The 14,658-nt window shown below is 37.3% G+C and overlaps 1 protein-coding gene across 2 annotated transcripts in view; it reads left to right on the forward strand.

Annotated features, from left to right (window-relative positions):
- The window catches only part of csmd3a (CUB and Sushi multiple domains 3a), a 579,356-nt gene extending 566,599 nt beyond the window's left edge, over window positions 1-12,757 (forward strand). For both annotated transcript variants that reach the window (XM_067447773.1, XM_067447774.1), the window contains exons 65-70: window positions 767-832; window positions 4,085-4,243; window positions 7,322-7,434; window positions 8,221-8,308; window positions 9,341-9,476; window positions 11,655-12,757. In XM_067447773.1, coding sequence (XP_067303874.1) covers window positions 767-832; window positions 4,085-4,243; window positions 7,322-7,434; window positions 8,221-8,308; window positions 9,341-9,476; window positions 11,655-11,814 — 722 coding nt within the window. In that variant the 3' untranslated portion in view covers window positions 11,815-12,757. The remainder of the gene's footprint in view (window positions 1-766; window positions 833-4,084; window positions 4,244-7,321; window positions 7,435-8,220; window positions 8,309-9,340; window positions 9,477-11,654) is intronic.
- The last annotated feature ends 1,901 nt before the right edge of the window (window positions 12,758-14,658 follow it).

A 14,658-nucleotide genomic window follows, 5' to 3' on the forward strand; every position in this document is an offset into this window, starting at 1 on the left:
TTTTATACCGTACAAACTGTATTTTCTATCTCCTTACACTGCCCCTAAACCTACCCATCTCACACACAAACACACACACACACACACACACACACACACACACACACACACACACACACACACACACACACATGTTGGTCTATGTGGTTTACAGGGACTCTCCATAGACGTAATGGTTTTTATACTGTACAAACCGTATTTTCTATCCCCTTACACTGCCCCTGCCCCTAAACCTACCCATCACAGGAAACATTGTGCATTTTTACTTTCTCAAAAAAACATCATTTAGTATGTTTTTAAAGCCATTTGAATTATGAGGACATTTGATATGTCCTCATAAACCACATTTATAGTGCAATACCAGTGTAATGCCCATGTAGTTATACAAATTTGTGTCCTCATAAACCACATAAACAGGCTCACACACACACACACACTGCATTCTGCATTCTGCATTTTTACTTTCTAAAAAAATTCATCCTGTATGATTTATAAGCCTTTTGAAAAGTGGGGACATGGGTAATGTCCTCATATTTCACCCTCTCCTGTAATACATGTGTCATACCCATGGCATTATACACATTTGTGTCCTCATATGTCACAAAAACATGCCCACACACACACACACACTAGATCAGTGCAGGTCTCAGATGCGACTGCTTTCCTTCAGTTTAGTTTCTCAGAAAGCGTCTGGTGTCAAAGTGGGAAGTCATGTGTGAAAAACCCATTCCGTTGGTGCCATGATGTGTGTTTTGGTGTGTTTCAGCTGGCTCTAAAACATCAGAAAAAGTCCCAACGCCTGTCCAGGGAACATCGAGTCCCAAAGTCAACGGTGAGTCTGAAAAATATTATAATCGCTGCTTGCACGTCATATTTCCATTAATATGAGAGGAGGGGCTTGTGCTGATTTCCCATCTGAAAACTAGCCAATCAGAAACGCGCTCTGCCTGTCAATCATTTTGTGTGTTTGACTGACTGACTTTGGTATTTGGAAAAGAACAAGCTAAACGTTTACAATACCTTTGATTTATTTGTATAAAATAGTAAAATAAACACCTGATTATATGATTACATTATGTGTTCATGCAGCAACTGAACTAAACAAAACATTGAACATTGTTATGAATATTTTTTGCTTTTATAAAATGGCAGTAACAGCAATATAATACACAAAAAAATAATCATCATAAATAAATAAATGTTTTCCTTTCGTACAATTGCAGACACAGCAATATAATTAACTATTATAAATAAATCATAATTATAAATAAATATTATTGCTTTCATAAAACGGCAGCAAAAGCAATAATATAAACAAAATATGATCATAATTATAAATAAATAAATATTACTGCGTTTATAAAACAGCAGCAACAGCAATATGATGATAATAATAACAAAACAAAATATGATAATAATAAATAAATAAATCTATATTTTTGCTTTTATAAAAAAGCAGCAACAGCAATAAAATAAACTAAATATGATCCTAATAAATAAATATTTATGCTTTTATAAAATGGCAGCAACAGCAAAATAATAAACAAAATATCATCATAATAATAATATAAATAAATAAATAAATATTTTTGCTTTTATAAAAAAGCAGCAACAGCAATAAAATAAATAAAATATGATCTAAATAATTTAAATAGTTAATTAATATGTATGCTTTTATAAAATGGCAGCAACATCAATATAATAACCAAAATATGATCATAATTATAAATAAATCAGTATTTTTGCTTTTATAAAACAGCAGCAACATCGATACAATAAACAAAATATGATCATAATAAATAAATTCATATTTATGCTTTTATAAAACGGCAGCAACAGCAATATAAATAAACAAAATATGGTCATAATAATAAATAAATAAATAAATAAATGTTTGATTTTATAAAACGGCAGCAACAGAAATAAAATGACCAAAATATGATCATAATAATTATTAAATAAAATATTTTTGATTATATAAAACTGCAGCAAAAGCAATATAATAACCAAAATATGATCATAATTATAAATAAATAAATATTTTTGCTTTTATAAAACAGCAGCAACAGTAATATAATGAACAAATTTGATCATAACTATAAATTAATAAATATACATGCTTTTATAAAACGGCAACAAAATAATAAACAAAATATGATCATAATAAATAAATACATATTTTGCTTATATAAAACTGCAGCAAAAAGCAATATAATAACCAAAATATGATCATAATTATAAATAAACGAATACATAAATATTATTGCTTTTAAAAAGTGGAAGCAACAGCAATATGATAACCAAAATATGATCATAATTATTATAAATAAATATAATTGCTAATGATATAGTAAATTAAACTTTTATTTTATAAAAAAAATGATTTTTATCTAACGTAATGTTTTTTTCTATTTTTATGTATGTGTTGTGCTAAACAAGAAATAACCATTCAAATCTGAATCTTTATTATTAATCCACATACATTATTATTATTCAGGTTATTAATCTGAATAATTATTCCTTATATAAATCACAGTTCATTAGTAGAACTGTATCCTGCTTACGGTGGTCGTGAAATATTGCAGCTTGGACCATATCAGATCTCATTTTATTGTTTGTTTTACAGCTTGAATCACTCGTACAGTGGCTTGCGTTATTAAAGGGTTAGTTCACCCAAAAATGAAATGTCTGTCATTAACTCCTCTCCCTAATGTCGCTCCACACCCGTGAGACCTTCGTTCATCTTCACACACAGTTTAAGATATTTTAGATTTAGTCCGAGAGCGTATGCAAGTGTATGCACACTATACTGTCCATGTCCAGAAAGGGAATAAAAACATCATCACAGTAGTCCATATGAGACATCAGTGGGTTAATTAGAGTCTCTTGAAGCATCCGAAATACATTTGGGTCCAAAAATAACAAAAACTACGACTTTATTCAGCATTGTCTTCTCTTCCGCGTTTGTGTTCAATCCTCAAATAAAGATTCAAACGGTTATGAATCAGCGAATTGATTCATGATTCAGATTGCGGACTGCTGAAATCACGAGACATTGGCGATCCGAATCATGAATCAATACACTGACATGATCTGTAAGTAGTCGACCAATCACAACAGACTGGGCCATCTGACCAATCAGAGAAGAGCACTCTCTCATAAAGGTTTAGAGACTGAATCTTCGAACAAACCGTTTCAGACTCTTTGAAAAATTAGTGATACGCAATGAATATATTATGGGGAAAATAAGTGTTTTTTGACATTGGATGTATGCAAGTCTATTGTGGGAGACTAGAAAACAAAATAAGGAACCGTAAAAATGGTGCTTAAGAGCTGAAGTGTCTTTTTTTCCCATATAAAATGGAGTGGTTGATTATGATTTGACTTGTTTAGCTTTAGTGAGTGTGTAATGTTTGTGTTTGAGCACAAACAACATCTGCAAAGTCACGACGGCTAGATTCGATAAAGATTCAGAACGATAAAGATTCAAACGGTTATGAATCAGCGAATCGATTCATGATTCAGATCGCCAATGTCTCGTGATTTCAGCATTTTGACACGCGATCCGAATCATGAATCAATTCGCTGATTCATAACGGTTCAGATCTTTATTTAAGGATTTAACACAAACGTGGAAGAGAAGCCAATGCTGAATAAAGTCGTAGTTTTTGTTATTTTTGGACCCAAATGTATTTTGGATGCTTCAAGAGACTCTAATTAACCCACTGATGTCTCATATGGACTACTGTGATGATGTTTTTATTCCCTTTCTGGACATGGACAGTATAGTGTGCATACACTTGCATACGCTCTCGGACTAAATATAAAATATCTTAAACTGTGTGTGAAGATGAACGGAGGTCTTACGGGTGTGGAGCGACATTAGGGAGAGGAGTTAATGACAGACATTTCATTTTGGGGTGAACTAACCCTTTAATGCAGCTGATGTGAGAGTTATAGAGTTATGAGCTCGCTGTGGTTTCTGCTCGGAGGTCTGATCTGTGGAAGGAGTTAGAGGTGTTAATTGAGCCGAGTGTGTGTGTGTAAACGGCTCTATCAGACTCATTAAATCTTCTCGCTGCAGTTCCTGACGATGTGTTTGCGCCCACGTACGTGTGGAGAGGCTCGTTCGAGTATAAAGGAGCCAAGCAGCCGATGACTTTGACAATCACGAGCTTTAACGCCACCACAGGGAAGGTCAACGCGACTCTAGCCAACAGACACTCAGAGCTGCTGCTGTCAGGTAAGAGCACACACACTCTCTCACGTACTGTTCACACACTTCATCAAGACATCTGATAACCTGGGGCCGGTTGCATAAACCACTTAGACTAGTCTTAAAAGTAAGTCATCTCATTTTTTTCTTTAAAGCTACACTGTGTAACTTTTTTAGTTTATTCTTAGCTATAAACACTTAGTTCTTTCAAAAATATATGTGCTCATTAATGTATATTTACTTCTTTCAAGTAATAAAGTATTCTCGTAAGTTTATAATATGCCATTGAAAAGACATACGGGTGAGGGGTTCGGATGCCGGCCGCCATGTTGCCCCTCCATCTTGAAAGTACAGTAGCCAAAGAGGGACATACCCGTAAATTCAAGCTTCGCCTTTCACGCTTTAACACTCGATGGCACCGTGTCGAATATGAAGAGGGGGATTGCCATGTTAATCTTGGACTAAATCGGCTACCATAGGAGTTAAAACGAAATCGGGATTGAGAGGAACAGAAACTATTATTCTCTGGATGGTCATTTACCTTTACACCGCTAGATGGGGGAAAATATCACACAGTGGAGCTTTAAGACTGGACCTAACTTTTTTTTCAATCAGTTACATAAAATGGTAGATCAATTCAATTTGAATTAGAAAAGTAAGACTGATTACATTTTGACTAATTGCTAGTTGGACAAAATAGTGCTTAAGACTCAGTCTGAACACAGTGGCTAAGTTTATGCAGCCCCTGGTGTAATAATGCCTGCTTCGGAAGATCCAGCGAATTAAAACTGCTTTTGGTTGGATGCTTGATTCTGATTGGTTGAAGAACATTCTAGTGCAGGGGTCTCCTACCTTTCTTCATTTGAGAGCCACTTTCTAAAAATAAAAGATGCCGAGAGCTACTCATGTTATACAATACTTAAAACTCATCACTGCAAAAAAAATTATTTTCTTAGTATTTTTGTCTTGTTTCTAGTCAAAATATCTGAAAATTCTACATTTACTAATAATAATAATAATGTGTTTGATTTATATAGCACTTTTCAAGGCACTCAAAGCGCTTTACATATAGAAGGGGGAATCTCCTCAGCCACCACCAATGTGCAGCATCCACCTGGATGATGCGACGGCAGCCATATTGGGCCAGAACGCTCACCACACACCAGCTGATTGGTGGAGAGGAGACAGAGTGATGAAGCCAATCAGAATAGGGGGATGATTAGGAGGCCATGATGGACAGAGGCCAATGGGCAAATTTGGCCAGGACAAGTAAAAATTATTGTCTTGTTTTGGGAAAAAATAACTCAAAATGAAGAGAGTTTTAGCTTAAAATAAGATAAATAATGCGCCAATAGAGTGCCGAAGTCATGACGTCACTTTGTAGGCCAACCCGGAGGTTAGCGGCGCATGGGTTCCCTCGATCAAAAGCCGATGCATTTTCCCCGTAGACTTTTGGACAATCGCAAAAAATTAGATCTGTGTTCAACAAAGAGTTATGACCCTTACACGTTTTGTCTATCAAGATAATCTTTACAAGTGAATCCAAAATCTATACCGTTTGAAGCCTAAATAAAGCCGTCAGATCTAAAATGCTAACGGTAGGCTATAAACGGACTACAGTCGCGGATCTACGTCATCATCAAGCGTCCTCAAACTTTATTTAAAAACACGTTCGCTCATTATGATTATGATCTGCGCTGTGTATGAACACTTATCCACTTTTTCATGAGAAATATTGCCCATTCGTTTTTTCCAAAAATGTTAGAAACTAATTGAGTTTATGTGTGCCTCTCAGAGATGTGTTTTCTCGTTTGTTAATGTTTTATTTATTATTTTGTTATTTTATATAAAGCTTAATATTATTGTCTTTGTGATTAAGATTAGGCTATTATGCCTGATCATCGTGCCCCAAATAGACTTTAAAGAATCTTTTGAAGAATCTTCACTGTATTGTGTTTGATTGTATGTTTGCATACCATTTGCTAATTCGCCAGAAAAAAAAGCGCTTTTACCACCTCAGAAGCACTGACGACGTAAGCTAGCCGTATCAATTTACAATCGTATGTCCTTTACCTTAGACGATTGATCATAATCGAGGAGAGAAGCACTATAAATCTGGACATGTAGAACAGCGCAGCTTTCATTCGACGACTTGTGCTTCCATCTCGGGACAAAACAAAACACTACAGTCTCTCCACAGAAATGAAGAACTGGTGATCGGTAACCTTAATATCACAGATTTCTGTGTGGACAATATTTGGAAACACCACTATTTGAAAGGACTAAATATATAACTTTGTATATTAACTGAAAGGTAAACTTCTAAGAACGTGAGGCTGAAACGCGGGCTAGTTTTGTATTTTTATTAAACATTTACTTACAAAATTCAAAAGTGAATGAAGCGCGGGCTGGTGAGATTTCCCGTTTGTCACGATGACGTCTAAAGTCCCGGCCAAAGGATGTAGTCCCTTTTAACAACTTGTTAGCAACCACCGTTTTTAAGACACAATAAAGTAAAAAAAAATCACAAGCAGGTTAGAACTAGTGTGTTTTATGTCATAGTACAAAACATGAAAATATTTAGAGGCTTTGTTAACTACAGACCTTATTTCAGGTCATTTAGCAAAAACCTGTAGACTTTAGAGCTAGGGAACCAGAAGTGCTAAAATGCTAACTCACTTCCGCGTTTTGGCCTACAAAGTGATGTCAGAACTTCGGCACTCTATGGGGTGAGAAATATAATCTTAATTCAAACAGAAAACAAGATTATTTATCTTATTTTAAGCAAAAACTCTCTTCATTTTGAGTTATTTTTCCCCAAAACAAGACAATTACTTTTGCTTGTCTAGTAAATACTTCTTGTTTTAAGAATGTTTAGATATTTTGACTAGAAACAAGACAAAAATACTAAGTAAGAAAACTAAGTACTTTCCTGTAGGTCAATCAGTAGAGCGTGGTGCTAGCAACGGCAAGGTCATGGGTTCGACTCCCAGGGAAAGAAAAGAACTCACAATAATGTAAAAATGTGTGCCTTGAATGCAGTGTAAGTCGCATTGGCTAAAAGTGTCTGCCAAATGCCTAAATGTAAATGTCATCCACACACAGGCGTTTATAAGAGCAGAGACGCTCGGCTGACGCTCCGACTGCATCACATGAGGACTCTGGTGAAGAGCAGCTACAGCCAGATCTCAGACCTGACCCTCATCATGGACGGCTTCGTAAGTCACAGGACTCGAATGATTATAGTGCATGATAAATGAACTCAAACCCCTAGGACCAGGGGCGTGGGACTGGGGGGATAAAGGGTACTGAGTAACCAGGGCCCGAGGCAGGAAAGTCCGTTTTCTATACATACACATACATGGTACGGGGGCCCAGCAAGATGGTTTGTACCCAGGGCCCAAAATTTGGTGCTACGCCACTGCCTAGGACACAGAGCTGGGGATATTGGTGGAATATACTGTATATCACTGCAAAAAATGCTCTTCTTACTTAGTAATTTTGTCTTGTTTCTAGTCTAAATATCTAAAAAAAAAAATAATAATACAGAAAAATGATCAAGATGCTTTTACTAGATAAGTTAAATTACATGTTTTTTCTTGTTTTCTTAAAAATACAATCTAAATGAAGTGAGTTTTTGCTTAAAACAGGCCAAATGATCTGCCAATGGGGTGAGAAAAATAATCTGATTTCTGTTTGGGACGGAAACAAGAAACCGTCAAGATTATTTCTCTCACTCCATTGGCAGATCATTTTGCCTGTTTTAAGCAAAAACTCACTTCATTTGGATTTTATTTTTAAGAAAACAAGGAAGAATATCTTATGTCATTTTACTGATCTAGTAAATGAATCTTGATTTAAGAATTGTTAGATATTTGGACTGGAAACAAGACAGGAGCAGTGAAAGAACGCCTGCCTCCTGAGAGCACGAGCCTGTAGTATTAGACAGAAGATGAGCTGTGTGAGAACATGATGTTCATCTGTGTGTTGTTGCTTTCCTCGAGGTCTCTGCCGACCATGAAGGAAACACGTTCTTGTTTCAAGGCTTTATTCAAGCTAGAGACTACGGCCCTTTCGGACTACAGAGACAAGGTGTGCTACATTTAATAATGTCTTACATTATATCTATAGCTTTTCCATATTATAGCTTTTATGTTCAACCAAATTATTCAAATTAAGTGTGTGTGTGTGTGTGTGTGTGTGTGTGTGTGTGTGTGTGTGTGTGTGTGTGTGTGTGTGTGTGTGTGTGTGTGTGTGTGTGTGTGTGTGTGTGTGTGTGTGTGTGTGTGTGTGTGTGTGTGTGTGTGTGTGGGGGGGGGCATGTTTTTGTGACATATGAGGACACAAATGGGTATGACACAGGTATTACAGGAGAGGGTGAAATATGAGGACATTACCCATGGCCCCACTTTACAAAAGGCTTATAAATCACACAGGAGGAGTTTTTTTTTAGAAGGTAAAAATGCAGAATGTTTCCTGTGATGGGTAGGTTTAGGAGCTGTGTGTGTGTGTGTGTGTGTGTGTGTGTGTGTGTGTGTGTGTGTGTGTGTGTGTGTGTGTGTGTGATGGGTAGGTTTAGGGGCAGTGTGTGTGTGTGTGTGATGGGTAGGTTTAGGGGCAGTGTGTGTGTGTGTGTTGGGTAGGTTTAGGGGCAGTGTAAGGGGATAGAAAATAGGGTTTGTACAGTATAAAAACCATTAAGCCTATGGAGAGTCCCCATATGTCACAAAAACAAACGCTTGAGTGTGTGTGAGTGCGTGCGTGTACGCGAGCAAGTGCGAGTGTGTGTGAGTGTGCGTGCGGTGAGTGCAAGTGTGTGAGTGAGTGCGTGCGAGCGAGTGAGTGTGGGTGTGTGTGCATGTCTGTGTGTGTGTGTGGGGAGGGGGGTGTGTGCTTGTGCATAAAAAAAAACATTTAATCATTATAATAAGAGCTGATCTTTCATGATATTTAGGATGACACATTTATGTAACGACAAATAAATCACACTTGCATGCAGCTTTATTTTAATCTGATCTCTTTGTATTCAAGGTTTACTTGAACCGTTATGAATGCATGCAGTCGGATCGCCTCGATTAAAGTAGCTGAATTAAACGTGATTATTTCCCATCATGCATCATTCAGGTCTGAACATAGTGGAGGCCACGAAGAGCCCAGAGAGCCCCGCCCGCACCAACAGCAGTTCTGTGGCCGTCGCCATTCTTGTGCCTTTCTTTGCCCTGATTTGTGCCGGCTTTGGGTTTTACCTGTACAAACAGAGGTAGGTGCGCTGATGTTACTGATGTTGGCAGCAGCGTTGGTCAAGTTACTTTAAAAAAGTAATTAGTTATAGTTACAAGTTACTTCTCACAGATAGCAACTCGATTACTAACTGAGTTTCATCCAAGCGGCACCCTCCCGCGATCTCTCTTGAAGCAAATACTGAAGTAATGTAAACTGCAATTCCTCAACTGGCGGCTCCAGAAGGAGCAGAATCTCATTGAGGCTCATGTTAAAATGCCCAACTTTACAGCAGAAAAAAACATGTTTACAGTCTGGGACAAATTGTAGTTTGGTCTATACGGCTGATTTTGACTGTCATGACGTCTGTGAGGGGGGTGCATTTTTTATTAACTCATTTGTTTACGTTATATAAAGCCTTAAAGTTCTGCATAATTAAGGGCGTGGTTACTTTGAGTGACAGGTGGATAGCCATTTATCTGCCGTCTATAGTCATTGCGTCACCTAAGCTCCGCCCACATCCCGCCTTTTTGCCCATTTTCTGTTATCCGAGAGTGACGCGCAATGACTCGCTCACAAGATGGCGACGCCCAGCTCGCCCCTACTTTACGCTTCAGAACGGCTCTTCAGAATCCTATGGGTGACGTCACGGACACTACAGCCATATTTTTGTACAGTCTATGGTTACATCATTATAAAAGTAATTAATTACCAGGAAAAGTAAGTTTTTTTTAATGTTCAAATATGTCGAATAACTTGGATGCCCCCAATATTAAATGTTAAATGAATGAAATGGACACTAAATAGAATACATTATTATTATTAACAAAATATTGTACACTAATCTACACTATTTTAATGTTGCTTTGGGACAATGTGAGAGACACCTATCAAATCTAATACTGTAAATATTGTAAATAGCAGTAATATAGTGGAACAATAAAACAAAACAGATTGTTTAGAATTATAATATTTATTGCACAGACCCCAACTGGCCAAGAAATATTTCTTTAACTACTTAAACTCCAAGACCATTTTTTGGGATTTCCGCCTGGATTTGGCCTACTCAAATTGAAAAGCCTCCCATACACACACACAGTGGTCTAGGTTCAAAATATTGGTGTCATTTTACAGGAAACCCTTTAAAGTTACATAAAACACTGCTAAAAGTCATAAACATGTAAGTATATGTTGTCTAAGCTGTTATAACCCCCCAAAAAGTAGGCACTTTTTGATTTTTTTTCCTTCATAAATTCATTTTTGAAAGTGTGTAACTCAGGCCCTGTGTGCTCTAGGACCCTGCAGACACTTTGGGCTGCTTCAACTAAATTACAGAAAATTGTGGAAAAAAGAAGTTTGTCTGTGTCATGTTGTGCAAGATTTATTCAAATGGGTCTGAAGAGATGACCCCCCCCTCCCTTTACCCCCCCCCCCCCCCACACACACACACACACACACACACACACACACACACACCATATACAATGATATAAATGCAATATTCCAGTCTCATTAAATTAATTATACATGCTGGAAGCAGCCCAAAGTGTCTGCAGGGTCCTAGAGCACTCAGGGCCTGAGTTAAACACTTTCAAAAATGAATTTATAAAAAAAAAAATCAAAAAGCGCCTAATTTTTTTGGGGGGTTATAGCAGCTTAGACAACATATACTTACATGTTTATGACTTTTAGCAGTGTTTTATGAAACTGTAAAGGGTTTCCTGTAAAATGACACCAACATTTTGAACCTAGACCACTGTATGTGTGTGTGGGAGGCTTTTTAATTTGGGGTGGCCAAATCCAGGCGGAAATGACATCAGAATAATTTAGTGTAAATACAGTACTTTGTATAAAACAAATGCCAAAGTGATGCATATCTCCAGAAATTAGAGACTCTAAGCTTTGAAATGGTGCCACATATGAGGTCAGAGCTCCTCTCCTCCACAGACATTTAAAATTGAAAGTATATACAGTACATACTTGTATAGGGTCCTATACTTGTACTTGTTTCTATAGTAGTTAATAGTAGTAGCTGAAGTGTTAATGTAGTGCTACTTATTATTCCTGCATTACTTCCTGCATAGTTATCTATTAATAATGGACCATTATTCTAAAGTGTTACCCTATAATTCATCCTCTCTCATCAGCAGTGTTGTGCAAGTTACTTCCAAACTGTAATACGTCCTGTAATGCTCTTTTCTCTCTGGTTTGACCGCAGGAAGTCTGATAAAGCGGAGTTCAGCGGCTGCTCAGTCCATGAAAACAACAACGGTCAGGCCACATTTGAAAACCCAATGTACAACACCACTTCCAAATCCATCGAGGGGAAAGTGGTCCGCTTCGATCCCAATCTCAATACGGTTTGCACAATGGTTTGAGAACCGTCACTTTATGTTCTTTGAGTCTCTTGGAAGCACAGTTTGGGTTCAGGACTTGATTTGCAGGAAACGTCCTATTCTTCACAGTTCGAGTGGAGAATTATATATTATATACATCTCACTCTGAGAGTGTGTTTTGTATTCAAAAGCAAAGAAAACATTACTACGGTGTGTCTTTTTTCAACGTGAGAAGCGTTCACACATACAGCGATATGTCCATGAGAAATGCGTAACTTTCAACAAGACATTAGATCACGTGATCCGTCTCTCAGAAGAAAAGGTTCGCTGGGGTAGGGGTGTGTGATAGCCTGACAAGCCAGACCCACATCAAGATGTTTGGTCTGGAAACTCACCATTGACAGCTCAATCCGAGGGGCGGATAAACGGTTGTCTTTCAAACTCCCTCTCCCTCGCGATTGGATAGCGCTACAACCAACCAGAGCAACGGAGCTAGTTGATAGATTAAACATTCGCCGTATCCGGTCGGCAAAACTCTGAACACATCTTCCCTTTTTAAGAATGACTTCAGTGCCGCTCTTTGTTCTTTTCTCAGAGAAAAGCTGAACTCAAGTCTTCCAGAGTCGCAGTCAAAGCTTATTCGAAAGACCGCCGTTCGCCAGTTTCTGTGTTTCCTAGAAGCACGCAAACGCAACTCGGCCGTCGTCATTATGGCCCCGCCCACCGACTCTATACACGACGTGATTGGCCATTGAGAGTTGCTAGACGACACTCACGGCAAATTAGATTTGCTGCCGCTAGGGTGCGTCTAGATATCTAGGCTAGGTGTGTAATGCCTATCGTCTACGATAATATCGTGATTGTTGTTTTAACGACATCGACTACACTGCAAAAAATGCTTTTCTTACTTTAGTATTTTTGTCATGTTTCTAGTCACAATATCTAAAAATTCTTGCATTAAGAAACATTTACTAGACAAGTACAAATTATTGTCTTGTTTTGGGGAAAAATAACTCTAAATGAAAGAGGTTTTGCTTAAAATAAGATAAATAATCTGCCAATGGGGTGAGAAAAATAATCTTGTTTTCTGTTTGAATTAAGATTATTTTTCTCACCCCATTGGCAGATTATTTAGCATCTTATTTTAAGCAAAAACTCTCTTCATTTTGAGTTATTTTCCCCAAAACAAGACAATTACTTTTACTTGTCTAGTAAATACTTCTTGTTTTAAGAATATTTAGATATTTGGACTTAACTAGACAAAAATACTAAGTAAGAAAAGCATTTTTTGCAATGTATGTTCCTCACTTATGTGATGATGTCTAGTAGGTAAGACTAGAGCGCTTTTTAGGGCACACTTTCACTGCGTGATTTACTCAATTAAAATGCATTTATAATGCCCTCTAAAGGGGTACTTCAGCGCTGGGAAGATGAATGTGTATTTAAACTGGGTTATTTATGTAGTAGAAATGTGAAGTTATTTTTGATTTTGGTGCCTTCTACACTGCAAAAAAAATACTCTTCTAATTTAGTATTTTTTTTCTTGTTTCCAGTCCAAATATCCAAATATTTTCTCACTCCATTGGCAGATCGTTTTGCCTGTTTTAACTTCATTTTGATTATTTATTTATTTTGCCAGGAAACAAGCAAAAATCTCTTGTTATTTTACTTATCTAGTAAATTAATCTTGATTTAAGAATTTTTAGATATTTGGACTGGAAAGAAGAAAAAATACTAAATAAGAAGAGCAGTTTGTGCAGTGTAGACTGAGAAGAGACAGAAAATGTATTTTGGCGCATGTGGATGATAGACAACAACTCCCAGAATGCATTGCTTCGCTGCCCTACGAGGCCACTCCCAAAGCCACCGTTACTGAATCACTTTCCCACCGCCTTCATTTTCTTTAAAATCAATTCAGTTAGAGAACAGAAACTACAATTAAAAACTGTTCAATATAATGTGAGTGAGCCGAGCGAGAGTCAGATTACATTCATGCGAGAGCTGAGGTAAGCGTGGGAGCGGCAGTCGTTCACAGCACTTGTTCAGTCTGAGTTTTCAGCTCATGCCTTTGGAAGCTTAACTTTCATAGGAATTCATATGAGAAGTTGAAACACTGACTTTGCTCCACACCGCTCAGTTATGAATGCCAGAGCCGAACGGGCATATGGGTGGGTTGTAAACATGTGAAAATAGCTCCTCTACTGGCTGTAGTCTTTAGCCTCTGGGTAAAAAATCCTCAGATGACACAAAATGACGATATTTGCGTCATCTGAGGATTTTTTTCCATAAATAAACTGCATAAATCTCTCAGATATGAGGGGAGAAAGCACGATAATTCAAATATACTCTCAGGTTTCTACTGAGACAAGTAAGTAAGTAAGTAAGTAAAATGTATTTATATAGCACTTTTCATAGATAAAAATCACAAAGTGCTTCACAACAAAAAGATGAAATACACAACATTACAGTTCTAGTCAAAATAAGTAACAAAAACAATTATAAGTATAAATGAAAATAAACAGAAATACACAAAAGACCAGCCAAACCCTACACTCTAGATAAAAGCCTCTTTAAATAGAAGAGTTTTCAACTGTGTTTTATAAATTTCCACTGAGTCCAGGCAGCGTAAGGAAGAAGGCAATGCATTCCACAGTCTAGGTGCCACAGCTTGAAATGAACGGTCCCCTCTTGTTTTAAAATGTGTGTGGGGGGCAACTAAAAATCTTTGACCTGTTGATCATAGACTACGTGAAGACGTATGCAGCTGTAACAGGTCAAAGATGTAACAAGGCACCTGTCTTTGTAGGGCTCTAAAAGTAAGAACCAAAATTTTAAAATGCATTCTGGCCAATTACCTGTCGTAGCGGCAGTATGTACAGCAGGAAA

Source organism: Pseudorasbora parva, chromosome 7 (genome assembly GCF_024679245.1).
Source record: "Pseudorasbora parva isolate DD20220531a chromosome 7, ASM2467924v1, whole genome shotgun sequence".
In the NCBI taxonomy this organism is placed as follows: Eukaryota; Metazoa; Chordata; class Actinopteri; order Cypriniformes; family Gobionidae; genus Pseudorasbora; species Pseudorasbora parva.